Source organism: Enoplosus armatus, chromosome 16 (genome assembly GCF_043641665.1).
Source record: "Enoplosus armatus isolate fEnoArm2 chromosome 16, fEnoArm2.hap1, whole genome shotgun sequence".
NCBI classification, from domain to species: Eukaryota; Metazoa; Chordata; class Actinopteri; order Centrarchiformes; family Enoplosidae; genus Enoplosus; species Enoplosus armatus.
The window spans coordinates 9,550,243-9,566,393 of NC_092195.1; the positions used below are offsets into that span (position 1 = coordinate 9,550,243).

Below are 16,151 nucleotides of genomic sequence, written 5' to 3' on the forward strand. Positions count from 1 at the left end.
AAGTTCGGGGCTCAGCTGCCTCTGTTTGTTCCAGCCAGCAGCTCTCAGCAGCGTCTGTTCAGGAAGAGCACCACCTACCTGGCTAAGATCGCTGTCGTCCTCCAAGACGCTCCAGACAAGATGCTCACTTTTACTCAGGTAAGACAGAGTCAAGACATGTGCTCTAACCATCTTTAAGAAAACTGCCACATGAAACACAAACTGTCATTTTAAAACCTTTAATTTAATTTCAACTTGATGTTTTGTAGTTGATGGACAGACTGACCCCATTAATATCTGAAGACAGAAAGTCTGTTGAGAACAACATCAGAGTTTGTTTATCAGCCATCAAATGTTTTGTCACTGTGTGTCAGTGAAATGCTGCTGCTGTCTGGTCACTCTGAGCTCAGATGAGGTGAAAATCATTGGAATGTTGCCAAAAATGTCCACTTAAAAACTTGCATTGTTCTTGCTAAATCACCCTCACTCCAGTGTCACCTCTTGATTGCAGCTGTTGTCTGTGATGGTGATTTCTTTGTGGAAGAACAAGCTGATTTTTGCATCTACTAAATATGTATTAAGTTTCCTCTGAAGCAAAAATAAACTGGAATGTAGTGAGGTGCAAACATTTCCACTTAGACCTACAGGTCTGTTATGAAATATATCAGTTGTTCTCAATGATTACACACATGAGGGAGATTTTGTTTTAATCATTTTTGTGATTAGTCTGAACTGCTTGCTTCTGCTTCCTGAATGTGAACAGTTACACAAAATGATGAAAATGCTGTTAAGGCCTTATAATAATATACATTAGCATTGCATATTATCCTCAGTATAAAATCAACATTTGGTGTGTGATGTCCAACCTTTGTGTGGTGTTGACAATGATTTCAACAGAAAACAAAAATCATTTCTCTGCTAAAGTTATACAATATAAAATATATTTTTCGTTTCATGTTTAAATTGTGCAAATGTGCCTGGTGATAACAACCTTCTGCCATGTTCACTGAAATATTTGCCAAAGAGCTGTGTGGACGGTTGTTAGATAACTCAATTGTTAAAGCTTTTTCATTTAGCATTTGTAATATTTTCCACTTATTTCATTCTCTCTCCTTCTGAGGATAATGAAAAATGTCATCTGTGTTCACATTGTATTGTTTCTTTCCTTAGTCAGTCTGGTAATAAATGATTCATTTGCATCACTTGGTGTTTTATCAAGGGAGTGTGGGTTTGTTTGCAGGTTTTTTTGCACTGTTACTGGAACAAAACAACACAAAATTCACTTGTTTTTACGTTTTATTGAAAACATGAAGTGCTCCAGAAAGCTGGTACGTCAGGTACCAAACACATTACAGCCAGAAACAGAGAGCATCATGGGTAAATGATGGTACAGAGTAAGTGATGTAACTGCTGTGTGGGCTGGTGAAATAAGGAGCAGCGCTGGCTCTTGTGTAGACAGGGAGTGAGGGCTCAGTGCACACATGCATCCTCTTGATGGGCTTAGCGGCTCCATTAGCAGTGAGTCCATGGTGTGTGCTGCCCCCTGTTGAGCAGACAGGGAAACTTCCAGCTGAAGCTTGAAGGAGGAGATGCTCCTCAGCGTCCCAGCTGAAGCTCCTCTTTGTCCCAACTGTGTGTCCGTGCGTGGAGCGAGGCTGCTGCTCCACTCTGAGCGGCACACTGGACAGAGGAGAAGCTCTGGAGGCCCGAGCAGAGGGACTGTCTCTCTTCAGGAGGGATTCGATGGAGAAAGGACTGCTGAACTTCACCTCACATCTGATCTGAACGGCTTTGGAGGCCGCAGGTTCAGGAGAGTGGAGAGCTGAGCGGTGCTCTGGCGGTCTGCTCGTGTTCTCCGTTTCCACTTTGGAGGCCAACTCAGGGAAGAGCTGCAGGATTCCTTTGAAGTGACGACGCACCATCTTTGCCGTGATCTGACTGGAGTCCAGTTTCCAGTAGTTTCTCTTACTGTCCAGTGAATCTGGGACCACTGGGATCTGAAAAATACAACACAGGGTTTTTAGACACAGAGGTTGAGTTGTTCCTTTAATAAAACAATGAATACGTTGAAATGAAAACTTTTGGAATGGAAACTTACCTTGACAAAACATTTGTTGGCTGATAAACAAACTCTGATGTTGTTCTCAACAGATTTTCTGTCTTCAGATATTAATGGTGTCAGTCTGTCCATCAACTACAAAACATCAAGTTGAAATTAAATTAAAGGTTTTAAAATGACAGTTTGTGTTTCACGTGGCAGTTTTCTTAAAGATGGTTAGAGCACATGTCTGGACTCTGTCTTACCTGAGTAAAAGTGAGCATCTTGTCTGGAGCGTCTTGGAGGACGACAGCGATCTTAGCCAGGTAGGTGGTGCTCTTCCTGAACAGACGCTGCTGAGAGCTGCTGGCTGGAACAAAGAGAGGCAGCTGAGCCCCGAACTTCTCAGTCCTGTTCTGCATGTTGTTTGTTGGAGAGTCAGAGGAGTCAAGTCTCACGCACAGAGTAGTGTGACCACAAGCTCACTGAGTGCAGATGTGGACCTGAAGTGTTCAGCTGTGGATATAAGTCCTGTTGGGACAATAGGACACCAGAGGGTGTGCACTGCAGGTTAATGAGGGCCTTTTGATAAGTAGATGAGCCATTAGTGTTGGAGGCGGAGCCAGTGATCACAGAAATAGTAGATTTCTTAGCATTAATCAACATGCCTATATGGATGCTCAGAGACTTTGTTCACATTTTTCCAATTATTCCCTAAAAACTAAATAACACAAATACCAAAGTTGTTGCAAATGCACTGTTATATATTCTATTCACACTCAAAGGTTTTAAGTATTACTGTATGTAACATTTAAGGTGATTCATGTGAATATGTTTTTTTAAGAACTTTACAATGATCTTGAAATTAAACTTTTTTTAACCGTTCTCCATCTCTTGCTTTTTGTATTGTATTGTATTGTATTGTACTGAATACACTCTCTGAATACATTTTAAATACCTACATGAATACATACATACACAAAGTTTGGAATTGTTTCTGTGCTCATGATGTTCCTTTTTGTTATTTGTTTTAAGAAGAAAAATATGTATTTATAAAAATGGAAATTTTAGGTTTCAATCACAGAAGTGTCTTTTCAAGATTAGGAGGACTTAAAACAGACTCACATCACAGACAGACTCTGTATCCCCACATGGCTTCATGTGTACAGACACATTAACACGCCTTCTTCAGAAAAAGGGTTAATAAGAGGGTAATTTGTTTCAGACAAGTTAAGATGACTGGCTGGGCAAGATGTTGGGCATTTTTTATCAAATATGAAATCATAAGATCAGTATAAGCTTTTATTTAATATATCAAGCAATACTTTGACTTTCTCTTACATTTTGAGGTGAGATGATTTAAAGAATACATAATAAATATTTAGCAGATTACGCTGGCGTGCTTTTGTCCTTCATAAACAAGTAAATCACTCTCGCAGACAAAGGCTGGAAAGAAAGAGGTGACAATCACTGGAATGTAACCATTTAAATGGGTGATTAAAACAAACACAATGGATTTGACTGGAACGTAACTGGAAAAGTCTTTAGTCACATCTGAGCTTCATTTAATTCAACTGACTGAACAAAGCATTGGAGCGTTTCACTAACACACAATAAACACGTATTAAATGATTCCAGAAGACAATGCAATCTGATTTATTTTATTTCTACATGAATTATGTCTTAAAATGTTCAAACAAACAACTCTAATTGGATTGAGATGTTATATTTTAGAATCAAAGTCAGCATCTGTATTTTATCAACTTTATAATTGTTCTGGAATGAAAATGTCTCAAGAAAACTCAATGTCTATCTCTTCATTATTAAATGAATAACTACCTTAAACTTAAAATGTCAATGAATGATTTGCTTCTGTGGTGGTCTTATTTTATCCTAATAGATTGTTGTTTGGCTGCTGATTCACTTCACTTTACAAGGCATGTGGTCATTTCTGAGGGGAATAGCTATTATAATGGAACATCAGGTCTTTTTTCAGCTGAAGTTCAGGAGCAAGACCACACCTCAAACACACCTCATTCCTGTCATAAGTCTTTAAATGCCCTCCTGCCCTGCACGCCCGTTCCTTTACGTTTTCCATGCCCCACCCTGCCTCCCTCTGTTCTGCCTCTCCTCTATCGTCTCTCATAGGGTCCCCTGGGGGGGGGGTGCCAAGCTTAGGAGCAATGGTAGATCCTTCACCCGCCAGTCACTACTCATACATTTCATATTCAATAAACAATAGGTATTCATCAAACTAGACATACAATATGTTCTTAGACCACCTTCCTCAGTAAAACCTGGAACCCCCTAAGATCTGGATTGACCCATTCCAGGTTCAGCATTGTTTATCCAGATACCTTCCGAAACCTGCTTCATGGAACAGACCCCAGAGCAGCTGAGTGGATCAGCTTCAATCACAGACAAGTGAAATCAGCTGGTCTGGTGTCAAACCTGCAGCCTCGCAGCCCTCCGTCATCAGAGTCAAGTTCCAAACTTGTTTTTGCACAAAGCATTCAGCACATTAATGTGTTGATGCATCTGAATGAGGATCACTGATGTAAATGACCTCCATCATTATGTGGGACAAAAGCCAACAGGTTTGACTTTAAAGGAGTAATGAGTGACGCGCAAACTGCTGGAATGTGATTAGATTGCTCACTGGAATGTCAGTGTCACTCAGCTGTGTGTTGTGTATCATCAGAACAGGCTCAAAAACTACACGTTTGCACTGTCTCTAGAAATAAGGTTGAACACAATGTAAGATGGAACCTTTAAGGTTCAAGTTTTTGAGATAATTGCTGAAGTTAGAATTTCCACAGTGACACAAACTGAAGCAGGAACAACACACACCTGCAGATAGTTGAGAATCAGCTGAAGTTTGTCTGCTGCCATGAAAACAACTTCAATGCCAGGACTGCACTGACCGAGATGGACCTGCATGTCACCAAAACAACTTTAGAGTGAGTTTACTTTTAAGATTATTCTAAAGTTAACTATTGAAATATATCCTAAAACTGATGTATTGTTTGTTTAAATAATGTGTAGCTTCACAGTACAATAGTATTTTTTTGTATAGTAGTTTGTTGATCTACTGTGGCTTGGATTGTACTTCATTTGTACATTGCTTTGAATAAAAGCCTCTTCCAATGTAATCAGTTTTATTATGTATATTGTATGTTTCTTTGAATGAGGCTTCAAAACTGTATGCCCTCAGATGGTCTCTAATTAATAACTGTTTCTAATATTTGTGTTTGTGATGTTAGACTTACATTGCCTTTTAAAGTTGGTCAGACTCTTGGAGCAGCCATATAGACATGCTGATGAACTTTTGGAAATCTACTATTTCTGTGATCACTGGCTCCGCCTCCAACACTAATGACTCATCTATTTATCAAAAGGCCCTCATTAACCTGCAGTGCACACCCTCTGATGTCCTATTGTCCCAACAGGACTTATATCCACAGCTGAACACTTCAGGTCCACATCTGCACTCAGTGAGCTTGTGGTCACACTACTCTGTGCGTGAGACTTGACTCCTCTGACTCTCCAACAAACAACATGCAGAACAGGACTGAGAAGTTCGGGGCTCAGCTGCCTCTCTTTGTTCCAGCCAGCAGCTCTCAGCAGCGTCTGTTCAGGAAGAGCACCACCTACCTGGCTAAGATCGCTGTCGTCCTCCAAGACGCTCCAGACAAGATGCTCACTTTTACTCAGGTAAGACAGAGTCCAGACATGTGCTCTAACCATCTTTAAGAAAACTGCCACATGAAACACAAACTGTCATTTTAAAACCTTTAATTTAATGTAATTTCAATTTGATGTTTTGTAGTTGATGGACAGACTGACCCCATTAATATCTGAAGACAGAAAATCTGTTGAGAACAACATCAGAGTTTGTTTATCAACCAACAAATGTTTTGTCAAGGTAAGTTTCCATTCCAAAAGTTTTCATTTCAACGTATTCATTGTTTTATTAAAGGAACAACTCAACCTCTGTGTCTAAAAACCCTGTGTTGTATTTTTCAGATCCCAGTGGTCCCAGATTCACTGGACAGTAAGAGAAACTACTGGAAACTGGACTCCAGTCAGATCACGGCAAAGATGGTGCGTCGTCACTTCAAAGGAATCCTGCAGCTCTTCCCTGAGTTGGCCTCCAAAGTGGAAACGGAGAACACGAGCAGACCGCCAGAGCACCGCTCAGCTCTCCACTCTCCTGAACCTGCAGCCTCCAAAGCCGTTCAGATCAGATGTGAGGTGAAGTTCAGCAGTCCTTTCTCCATCGAATCCCTCCTGAAGAGAGACAGTCCCTCTGCTCGGGCCTCCAGAGCTTCTCCTCTGTCCAGTGTGCCGCTCAGAGTGGAGCAGCAGCCTCGCTCCACGCACGGACACACAGTTGGGACAAAGAGGAGCTTCAGCTGGGACGCTGAGGAGCATCTCCTCCTTCAAGCTTCAGCTGGAAGTTTCCCCGTCTGCTCAACAGGGGGCAGCACACACCATGGACTCACTGCTAATGGAGCCGCTAAGCCCATCAAGAGGATGCATGTGTGCACTGAGCCCTCACTCCCCGTCTACACAAGAGCCAGCGCTGCTCCTTATTTCACCAGCCCACACAGCAGTTACATCACTTACTCTGTACCATCATTTACCCATGATGCTCTCTGTTTTCGTTTGTAGAAATATTTTTTCCTACTTCCAAACTGCACTTTTATATGTGTTATGTTTTTGCGTGGAAAGTATCCTTCAGAGATTTTTTTTCTTTAAAAATCAGACACACATTTCAAATCCCACAAGACCTATAAATGGTCTCATGTGTCTCAATGTATTCGACATAATTCTTCTTTGTGGCTTTACTTTCTTGGTAGATAAACAACCGTTAAAAGTAAACACTTCTACTTAGTCTCAGTGAGATAAAAGACTTGAACTATCTTGTTCAACAGATTAGTGGTGTGTAATATAGTTACTAGGACATTTTTTACATTGTTTTTGTGTTTGAGGTCAGCATCTGACCACAGGAGGGCAGCATGGTATATCAAAGTTTAGCTTGAAATACAATAATTTTCTACACACTCCCTTGTATCAAACTCAAAATGATTAAATTAGTTTTTTCTGCCCCTTGTACTTTCGTCCAACATTTTATGCTATGTTTAATATGATTTTGTCAAACGTTTTCATTACTAGATTGTCTATTTATAGTTCATCCATAATCTCACTTGACAATCTGGGTCATGCCATGTCATGGGTGTAAAGAGACTGACTACAACATCTAATGGTGTACATCAGGATCACACGCACCAAAAGCTACAAACCATACTAACCATGCAAGTTGGTTGCAGTTGTTAAAAGGAACATTTGAACTTTAAACTATGTTCCCTGAGTCTGCAGTCACCCTATTTAGCGGGTGACATAATACTGAGTTGACTGACCACCGTGACAAGGTTAAATTGTGCAAATATGTAGTAGATGAAATCTGTTTGCTTTTCTATTTGAAGCACATCTGCACCACAGGGCACATTGTCTGAACCATAACCTACTTAATCCATCTGAACGCTTTCAGTACAATTCACTTTGAAAGTCACTTGTCTACTAATAGACATTTCATAAGGATTATTCAGGATTTTGTGGAGGCAAGCAGAAAGTTCTCCTTTTTAGCAAGAAAAGTGTGTAGTGAAGGTCAAATGTCTATTAACTAAATGTGACGGCTGCTGGATGGGTTTGCAAAGTAACTTTGTAAAACGCTGTTGCTCAGTACACAATGCATTAAGCTGCTTCAAACACAGTTTGTTAGTTCAGCCATGTCAGATACAGTCAGGATACAAAGGCATCAGGCATTATGAAAATAAACATACGCTAACTTCTGCTTGCCCAGTGGCTTTTTATATGCTGTACTGACAAACTCTACTGGACGAGGGAACGGGAGTGTCTCACTCTCTGTCACCACATCTTGCCTTTAGGCCACAGGGAAGTTATGAACAAAGGCAAGACTAGTGGTAATTCACTCAACACAATATGTTTGAACTTCACAAACAGGTTTGGTGGCAAGTAGTAAGTAAACAGTGTACAAGTGCCAGGGATTACCTGTGATGCCAAAGCCAGGAACACACAAGAAGACTTTTAAAATCCTGTCAGACTGAAGAATGCACACACAGTTTTATCAAGTTTACATCTATATTCTGGGATATGTTGTCCAGCAAGTCGGACCACAGGACCACAAAGTGTCTCCAATTCTTCTGATTCCAAGCATAGAAATCAAACATTTGATAATAGGCATTAAATCATAAAGTGTGTTCCCAGTTTTGAAATGGTTTTCAGTTCAGAAGAGATTGGGTTTTTATTTCCATCATCATGCAGCACTTTTGAGTCATCAAGCAAATATCTCAAAATATCTGAGGTCAAATTTAGGTGTCAATTCTTATCTATTTTATCCCCCACAGCCCTTATCAAGGTCAGGAATTTCTTGCAGATAACATCAGAGCATGTGAGTCTTGTAGTCGAAGGCAAACTGAGAGACGTCTGTCATGAGAAGAGAACTTGGCCGAACAGAGGGCAAGGAAAAGGAGTTGGGTGAGCTCAGCATTTGGCACCGTAGGCCCACGACATACTTCCACCCTGTGGGATTACTGGTGGACGACCTAGATTGCGATGCAGCCCTCCTGCCCTCCATCTTTTTTTCCCCCTCCCTCCCTCCGCGGACTGGTCAACAGAGATTACACTCAGAGAGCAGAGCCTGGCAGTAAGACAGAATGGCTGAGCATGTGACTGACTGAGTGACACACTGAGGGACGGGAGACAAAAAAACACTTCTCTTTCCTTTTCTTCACTGCTTCTCATTTTCCTCTCCTCTTCTTTATTCCTTATGCCTTGCAGTCCTGTCCCGGGATGAAAAAAGCCTCAGCCAGACACAGCAACTGCTTTGTTATGTATGTTTACGAGCCCCCGATTTGACAAGAAGTGTTGAGAAAATGATACCAGGCGATTGAGCTGCCAAGATTTCCTTTAATTGCACAATCAGAGGAAACTGGAGCTTGTCTGTCTGTCTGTCTGTCTACTGTTAAGGATTAACTTCAGTTGCTGGTTTGTATTTACTGATTGAGTAAACTGGTTCAAGCATTAATCCCCCTGAACACTGTATTGTGCCGAGGATCCTCACATGTTGAACAGGCCAGTACTGCTTCGGATGTCACAGATTTCCTGTGTGTGTTTTTTATGTTACTCTATTTTCTATTCTCAAAAATCCTTAACCCAAAAATCTAACCTTAGCCTTAGAGAATTGACCCAATTAAACACATTTAATTGTTTTGATGCTGTTATTTTGATGATTTGTTTCAGTAATAAAGTTTCTGTTGCACTAAGATTTGCCTGGTTGACTTTAACCCTCGCCTCCCAGCATGACCTATTGTATGAGCGCGTGTGTGTTTGTGTGTGTGTGCAGGTTAATCTCTAGACAGTTGCTCTGAAGCTTGTTTACATGTAGGCCAGGAGACACCATGGTCACCTGCTGCATTGAGGACAAATGCACTAAAATTAACCCTAAAACTTCAATTTCCTCCCGTCTGACAATGGAGTCTCTCGAGTAATGACAAAAACATCTTACTTTCACTATTACTAAATGTCTCATGCTTTGTACTGTTGTAGAAAATACTACAGTTTTATCCGTTGGCTTACTGTAAAACAAAAGCAAGTTCATACACCTTTGTGAATAGAGTAGGAATATAACAGTAACATCCAGTGGTGGAGTATTCAGATCCTTTACTCAAGTAAAAGTAGCATTACGACAACACAAAGATACTCAATTACAAGTAAAAGTTCTGCAGTTAAAATATTAGCAAGGCAATATTATATATAATTATATAATATATATAATTTTCCCTCTTAAATTTGGAGTAGACGTATAAAGTAACACAAATTGAAATACTTCAAAATTGTATCTTTCAGTAACGTACTTAGTTACTTTACACCACTGGTAACACTACCAGGAATACAAATACCATGAAGTAAGTTTATTGTAAAACCAGGAATCCTGCCAACAGGAGTCAACTACTAAACGTGTGTTGTGTTGATTTTTCTTAAAGGTAGTAGATTATAAAATCTTTGCCTGAAACACAGCACATCGGCTGACTGAACTCCCTGTTTTCGTGCCGTAATGTTCTGAGTACTGGAGGTGTCCTAAAGGTGTGACACTCCACTTAAGAGGATAAACAAGCACCACGTTGTTGACGTCCGTTCACAACAAACAACAATCGGGGCAGTCACGTCGCGCTCGTCTTCCTCGTCCCGGTAACGCCCTGAACCGCCTACAGCAGATCCTGTCATCCTGAAACTACTGTATCATCTTTACAGCCTGTTCATTCAGCCGGCGGAGCCGTGCTGCGTTCATGGGCTGCACATAGAAACGAGATGTCACAGATTCAGCTCTGTTTTTGTTGGAGCTGTTGTTTTATTTTGAAGGCTAGTTAAACAAAGTGAAAACAATCTACATGTGAATACAAATAAACACTTTATAAAGTTAAACGCATAGGATTTTGGACTAAATCCTGTGGCAGTATATACTTTTTATGTTTAGCATAATAATATATTCCCTCCGTTGTCCATTATATCTGGCCCATCAACATCACATTTGTCCATCAGAAATGTACAAAATTTCCTTTACTTTTACTTTTACTTGTAATGGTGCATTTTAACAGTGGAAGTGCTCCTTTTTCTTAAGTAAAACATTGGAATAATTCTTCCACCACTGTCCTTTTCATACTTCTGAATTGTGATGTCTAATCAGAGAAGCAATATTTACAACAGCCCCTGAAGGCAGCATTATGCACAATGAATAAGCCCTTGTTAACTTTGAAAGTCCTTTGAAAAGTGCTGGTGAGTTGATCTAAAACTATTTCATTTCTCTTTTCATCTTCAAATATCAAATTATACATTATAGGACATTTAGTCTTTTATCTTACTTTGATGCATCAAAATAAAACAGAGAAGGCTTATTAAGAGTCATCTTGTGAAGTTTGCTGATGACACCACCATTATTGGCCAGAGTACAAATAATAATGAGACTTCATATAGGGAGGAAATCAACAGTCAGAGAAGTTTCAAGTTCCTGGGAATCAGCATCACAAAGATCTCACATCTCCACAATGGTTAAGAAAGCTCAGCAACGGTTGTACGTCTTACGGAAACTTCATTCAATGATCATTAAATGTACCCTTGAACGACTGAGTGACCTTTGATTTACAACAGTGATATTGTGGGATTATATTACCTGCTGTTGAAGACTGTGTTGTTTGTTTATCCTCACTATAAGGTTGATAAGGAATAATTAACAGCTGGGCTATCTGGGTCACCAACTAATTCTTCATCAACTATTAACAACAACTCAGGCAATGAAGTGAGCAACACAATATCACAGTGCTCCAATTTTGTGCCCAACTTTCCCCAAAACAAACTGTCAATCATTGAAAAGATGGTACAGTGTGGTGCTGTGGAGTTAATCAACTGCAAGTTTTCCTTGGCCGTGAATGAATCTGTAAGTTTGAGGACACGGGGCCAGTCAAAACATCCTTCACACACACACACACACACACACACATACATATACACACACACACACAGGACCATACAATTGTCTCCTTCCAAAGGCCCACCTGTCCTCTGTATAACCCCTCAGATATATTTTAAAGTAACAGTTAAGACATTTTGGGAAATATGTTAATTTGCTTTAATACCAAGAGTTAGATGAGAACATCAATACTACTCTCATATGTGTGAGTTGAATACTTGGGTACAGCCAACAGCTAGTTAGCTTAGCATAAAGACTTAAAACAGGGGGAAACAGCTAGCTCTCTCCCTGGCTCTGTCCGAAGGTGAGCTTTAAAGTTGCTGGGAAGTGGATTTTTTTCACCTTCAGACATGTTACCTTTATTTCTGCTGATGAACCTCATCCACAGCATACCATCATCCCTTATATCTATTTCATCCAACCAATTATCCAAACAGCTGTGTCCACTGTTTACATATAAACCCTGTTGTTCCACAGTACATCAACTAAGTTTCCTCTGTGGAGGATGAGTGAAACCCCACCTGCGACACAGCAGGGCCGGTTATCACAGTTTACCCTCTGTATGTCACAGGACACAGACAGCTTTAATACATCCAGGAAGAGGCCCATGACCAGGATTACGTTTTCTGATTTCACTATTAGACTCCAATAATCCCAATCATCTTGATAGGAACTGAATGAAACTGTGGATTGAATGTCCACTCAATATTCCACAGAGTTCATATCTCTATAGTTAAGTTTGAATCTAACACAGTGCAATCTCACCCGCCTGCTAACATCCTGTCCTCCTGACCTCACATATTTTCCTCAGGAATCAAAACAGAGGCTGGTTAGGTGCAGTTTCCACTTTAGTAACCGGTCCAACTTTATCTGCGCATGCTGCTGCTGGAGTGTGTTGCTCATGCCAGGTCTAAATGCAGAAAAATGACTTTGTGATTAGGTGGGATTTCCACATGCATGAAAAAGTAACATATATGGAAGGTAAGCAGGTTTAATGTCACAGGCACAATTAAACAATAGCATCAAGTTGTTGCCAATGTAACCAATTGAATTTTCATCTTATCTGTATTCAGCTTAGCGATTCCTGGGTAGCACCAATGCCAGGCCTGCACACAGCTACAGCAGAGTAGTACAGATCTACACATGGCACTGTGTAAAAACCCACTGAGAGTGCTACTCCAGCTTTGTTCTGGTGTGTCATCAGTACCCACTGTGCCTTGGCGTGTTTACCGCGTCTAAAATTGGTGCTGGTGATAAAGATATTAGCGCTGCAATGGAGAACTTGATGAACAGTGACTGTGGCTCTGGAGGAATTAGGTTAGCTCACGCTTTGTTTATCTTCTTTTCTTATGCAACACAGAATGCGCTCAGTCATTCATATTATATAGGGTACAGTCTGGACCTGCTTGACACCAGAGTTAACATCTGTTATGACTTTGCGTTATATAAATACAATTGAATTGAAATGAATTTAATTTATTCAACCACCATCCCCTTTGTGTTCATTTGCATAGCTGGATGGCAACTATCCCCTTTTTTCATAATGATTCACTGAATCTTGGATTGACATTAAAGGGCAACTATGCATTTCAAACTGTCACTTGAATACATTGTACACAATCATTTTTATTCGGTTAGACAGTGTGAATACTTGTCTTGTGCCTTTGCCTTTTTTCAGAAAAGACAGAAGGTTGTTCATGCCTTTTTATCATAAGGTTTGTAATAATTAGACAGACTAGTTTGTCTCGCTGCTTTGAGAACAGGTCAGCTGACTGCCAGTGTGTTTGTGTGACTACCACTTTTATTAAAACAACAAGTCTGACAAACAGCTTTGATAACAATTAAGAAGACTGATTTATTTTCTTTATCATGGTTTACACATTTTCCATATCTGCATTAGACAGGAGTTAACACTGGTGTGTTCTTATCTTGTGGATGTCCAGTCAGTTTAACCTCTGCCCACAGGAGCTCACAGACCAAACAATGTTATTAAGACTTTACTGTTTAATGGTGACTGTTATACATAAGTAACATGTACCCAGCCTGGCAAGTCACTCAGTAACAACCTTATCAACATCAAGAGAAACAAGGGCAGTCTTATCATAGCAGTTACTGCACCTTATTGAGTTTATCAATATAGAATATAGGCTGAGCTGAAAGCTTTGTTTGTCTTTTGACCTATGATAAGGTGCAATAATTACATGCTGCGTTAAGTCATAAAACACCTGGGTGCTGGCTGCTAGGGAGTAAAAAGATCTCATTCTAGGATAGAAAACCACAAAATACACTAACATGCCGAAGTGGTTTACAATAATTATTATCTGTGAAAGGAAGAAGATATATCTGTTAAGCTAAGCATAAATAAATTAGACGTGACAGAAAACATAGGATTTATATTTGACACATTTTCTTTAGTTATTGAAGGACATTTTGGGACATATGCTTCTATACTTTCTTGCTGAAAGTTGGGTGAAAAGATCAATACTATTCTCAAATCTGTCTGTTAAATCTGAAGCTGGAGGCAGGAGATTTTTAGCTAGCTATAAAAAGGGGAAACAGCTAACCTGGCTTTTACCTTGATTTTTGTGTTAGGTGTTTTTTTTTTTTACTTCAAGTAAAAGCCAATCTAGCTGTTTCCCCCTATTTCCCGTATTTATGCTAAGCTAAGCTAACCAAATGCTTGCTGTATCTTCATATTTAACAGACAGACATGAGAGTGGAAACAAGAAACAAAAGAAACAAAACTGGGCCACAGACTGCTTGTAATCATTTATCTGGACACCACAGGTAACCTTAGAGAGTAACTTTTCAACTTCTTTGTTAATTTTACAAAAAGTTTGTAAAGATCTACTACTGAGACAAGCAGACACTTTAAATGCCAAAACATTAATGTTGTCTTGCTTTTCACTGAAAACACAATACCGGCATACCTTTCTGCGTTTGTCACAAACTTACATCACCTTACTGGCCTTTTTAATACCTGACTGCATCCACACTTCATGTCATGTGTGTTTGAGTCACCCTTTCTTGTTAAAAGCCTGTTGCATCACTGTGGCCATGACTGGTTGAATCTTCCTTAGAGGAGGGTCACACAAAGACTCTGGGATGGGCGTGTGTATTGAATAAAGGTGAAGAACAAGCAGATGTCAGGAAACAGCCCATAATCATGTTATATTTAATGTAAACACATTTGCTGTACAGTATTCAGCAGTAGTTAGTGGAATGGACTAGCTTTGACCTTCATTGATGTCTTTTATTATCTGCTCTGTTTGCAGTGAACAGCAGTACATTGCGGTCATGGACTTAGAGATCAAACACACTTCAACTGGGTGACCCCTGACTGGCACACAGCAGAGGGACGTGCTACTGGTGGATGTACAGTATAGACCTACTGTATTAGTGGGAGAGGCAAAAGGAGAAGACGTAGAGAGAAACAAGACCGATGAACGACGGAAAAATCTATCTAATTTGCTCTAATGTCCTTTTAAGATTTCAATATTCAAAAGTTATACAGTATATTCCTGTTTTAGTCATTCTGTTTAAGACAGACCTTACATGCCGCGTCCGTGGCCAGCTGCTCCCACAAACTCTGCAATCAGTGGGGTGAAAGTCCACTGGTTTTTATCAAGCATTGAGACACTCTGCGACCCACATATGCTGCACTAAATCTCTACCAGTTGGCAAGCGTACAAATGCAGTCTTTATTTCACAATTATAGCTGGACAGGAACTGAAGAGTCCAACGCGTGAACTCATTCACACACACACGTGGATGCTCACCATGTAGTGTTTGTATTAATGGCCAGATATGTAAGCATATTTCTGTTTGACTTCTGTCCATCAGTATTGCTCTCCACGTTTTGCAAAGACATTAGCATAGTGGTTATATTTTCCCCCTCCAATGCGCCTATTGTCCGATTTGTTCCTATCAAGGGCCTCACATTACAAGTCAACAGTGCGGCTATTGTATCTCGACAAGGACCTTTCACACACTCATTGCCAATACTAGCACTTATTGGCAGATTCACAGTGTAACGGTCAGAATCTTGCAGGTGTGGAAATTTCCATGCAGAGCCCTGCACTGTAGCACATGCTTAGTAAGTGAAACAAATGGATCGGGAATCACAAACAGCATGCTTAGGAGATGCCGAGGCATGCATTTATATACACAAACCTCAGCACTCTGATTACATGTGCTGTGTGCTGTTAAAAGGTGACAAAACACAAGAGGCCATTCAACACCGGGATCATTTCAGATTAGATATCTATTTGAAGTCACTTGTAAAGGGGATTGTTGCAGATAACATGTCTTTCATGCTTTCCCTCAAAGTAACATCTGTGCAGCAGCTCACGCAGGAGCAAACTGTCTCTGTTGTGGTATTGATTATTGCATCTGTAGGACAAGCTAACTTTGATTAGACAATAGCAGTGTGCTATCAAGGAAAAGCGGTTTGATCGAAGAAGAGGGAAGGGCTTCCCTTTGTACAGACTTATCTCCGCTTGGCTTCAAATCAAGGCTGCAGGCCTGGCTGCATTCCTGGCCCCTCTGCCTCATACAGCATACGCAGCCAAACCCATCTTAAAA

The 16,151-nt window shown here is 40.3% G+C and overlaps 2 protein-coding genes across 2 annotated transcripts; one reads left to right on the top strand and one right to left on the bottom strand.

Annotated features, from left to right (window-relative positions):
- Positions 1-1,328: 1,328 nt before the first annotated feature.
- LOC139298511 (forkhead box protein I1-ema-like) lies at positions 1,329-2,439 on the bottom strand. The gene is made up of 3 exons (XM_070921150.1): positions 2,284-2,439; positions 2,078-2,173; positions 1,329-1,976 (listed from the first exon to the last, which is right to left on the bottom strand). The coding sequence occupies exons 1-3, from the start codon at positions 2,437-2,439 to the stop codon at positions 1,329-1,331; spliced, it is 900 nt and encodes a 299-aa protein (XP_070777251.1).
- Positions 2,440-5,575: 3,136 nt separating this feature from the next.
- On the top strand, positions 5,576-6,691 carry LOC139298556 (forkhead box protein I1-ema). The gene is made up of 3 exons (XM_070921204.1): positions 5,576-5,731; positions 5,847-5,942; positions 6,044-6,691. Exons 1-3 carry the CDS (start codon positions 5,576-5,578, stop codon positions 6,689-6,691), a joined length of 900 nt encoding a protein of 299 aa, XP_070777305.1.
- The last annotated feature ends 9,460 nt before the right edge of the window (positions 6,692-16,151 follow it).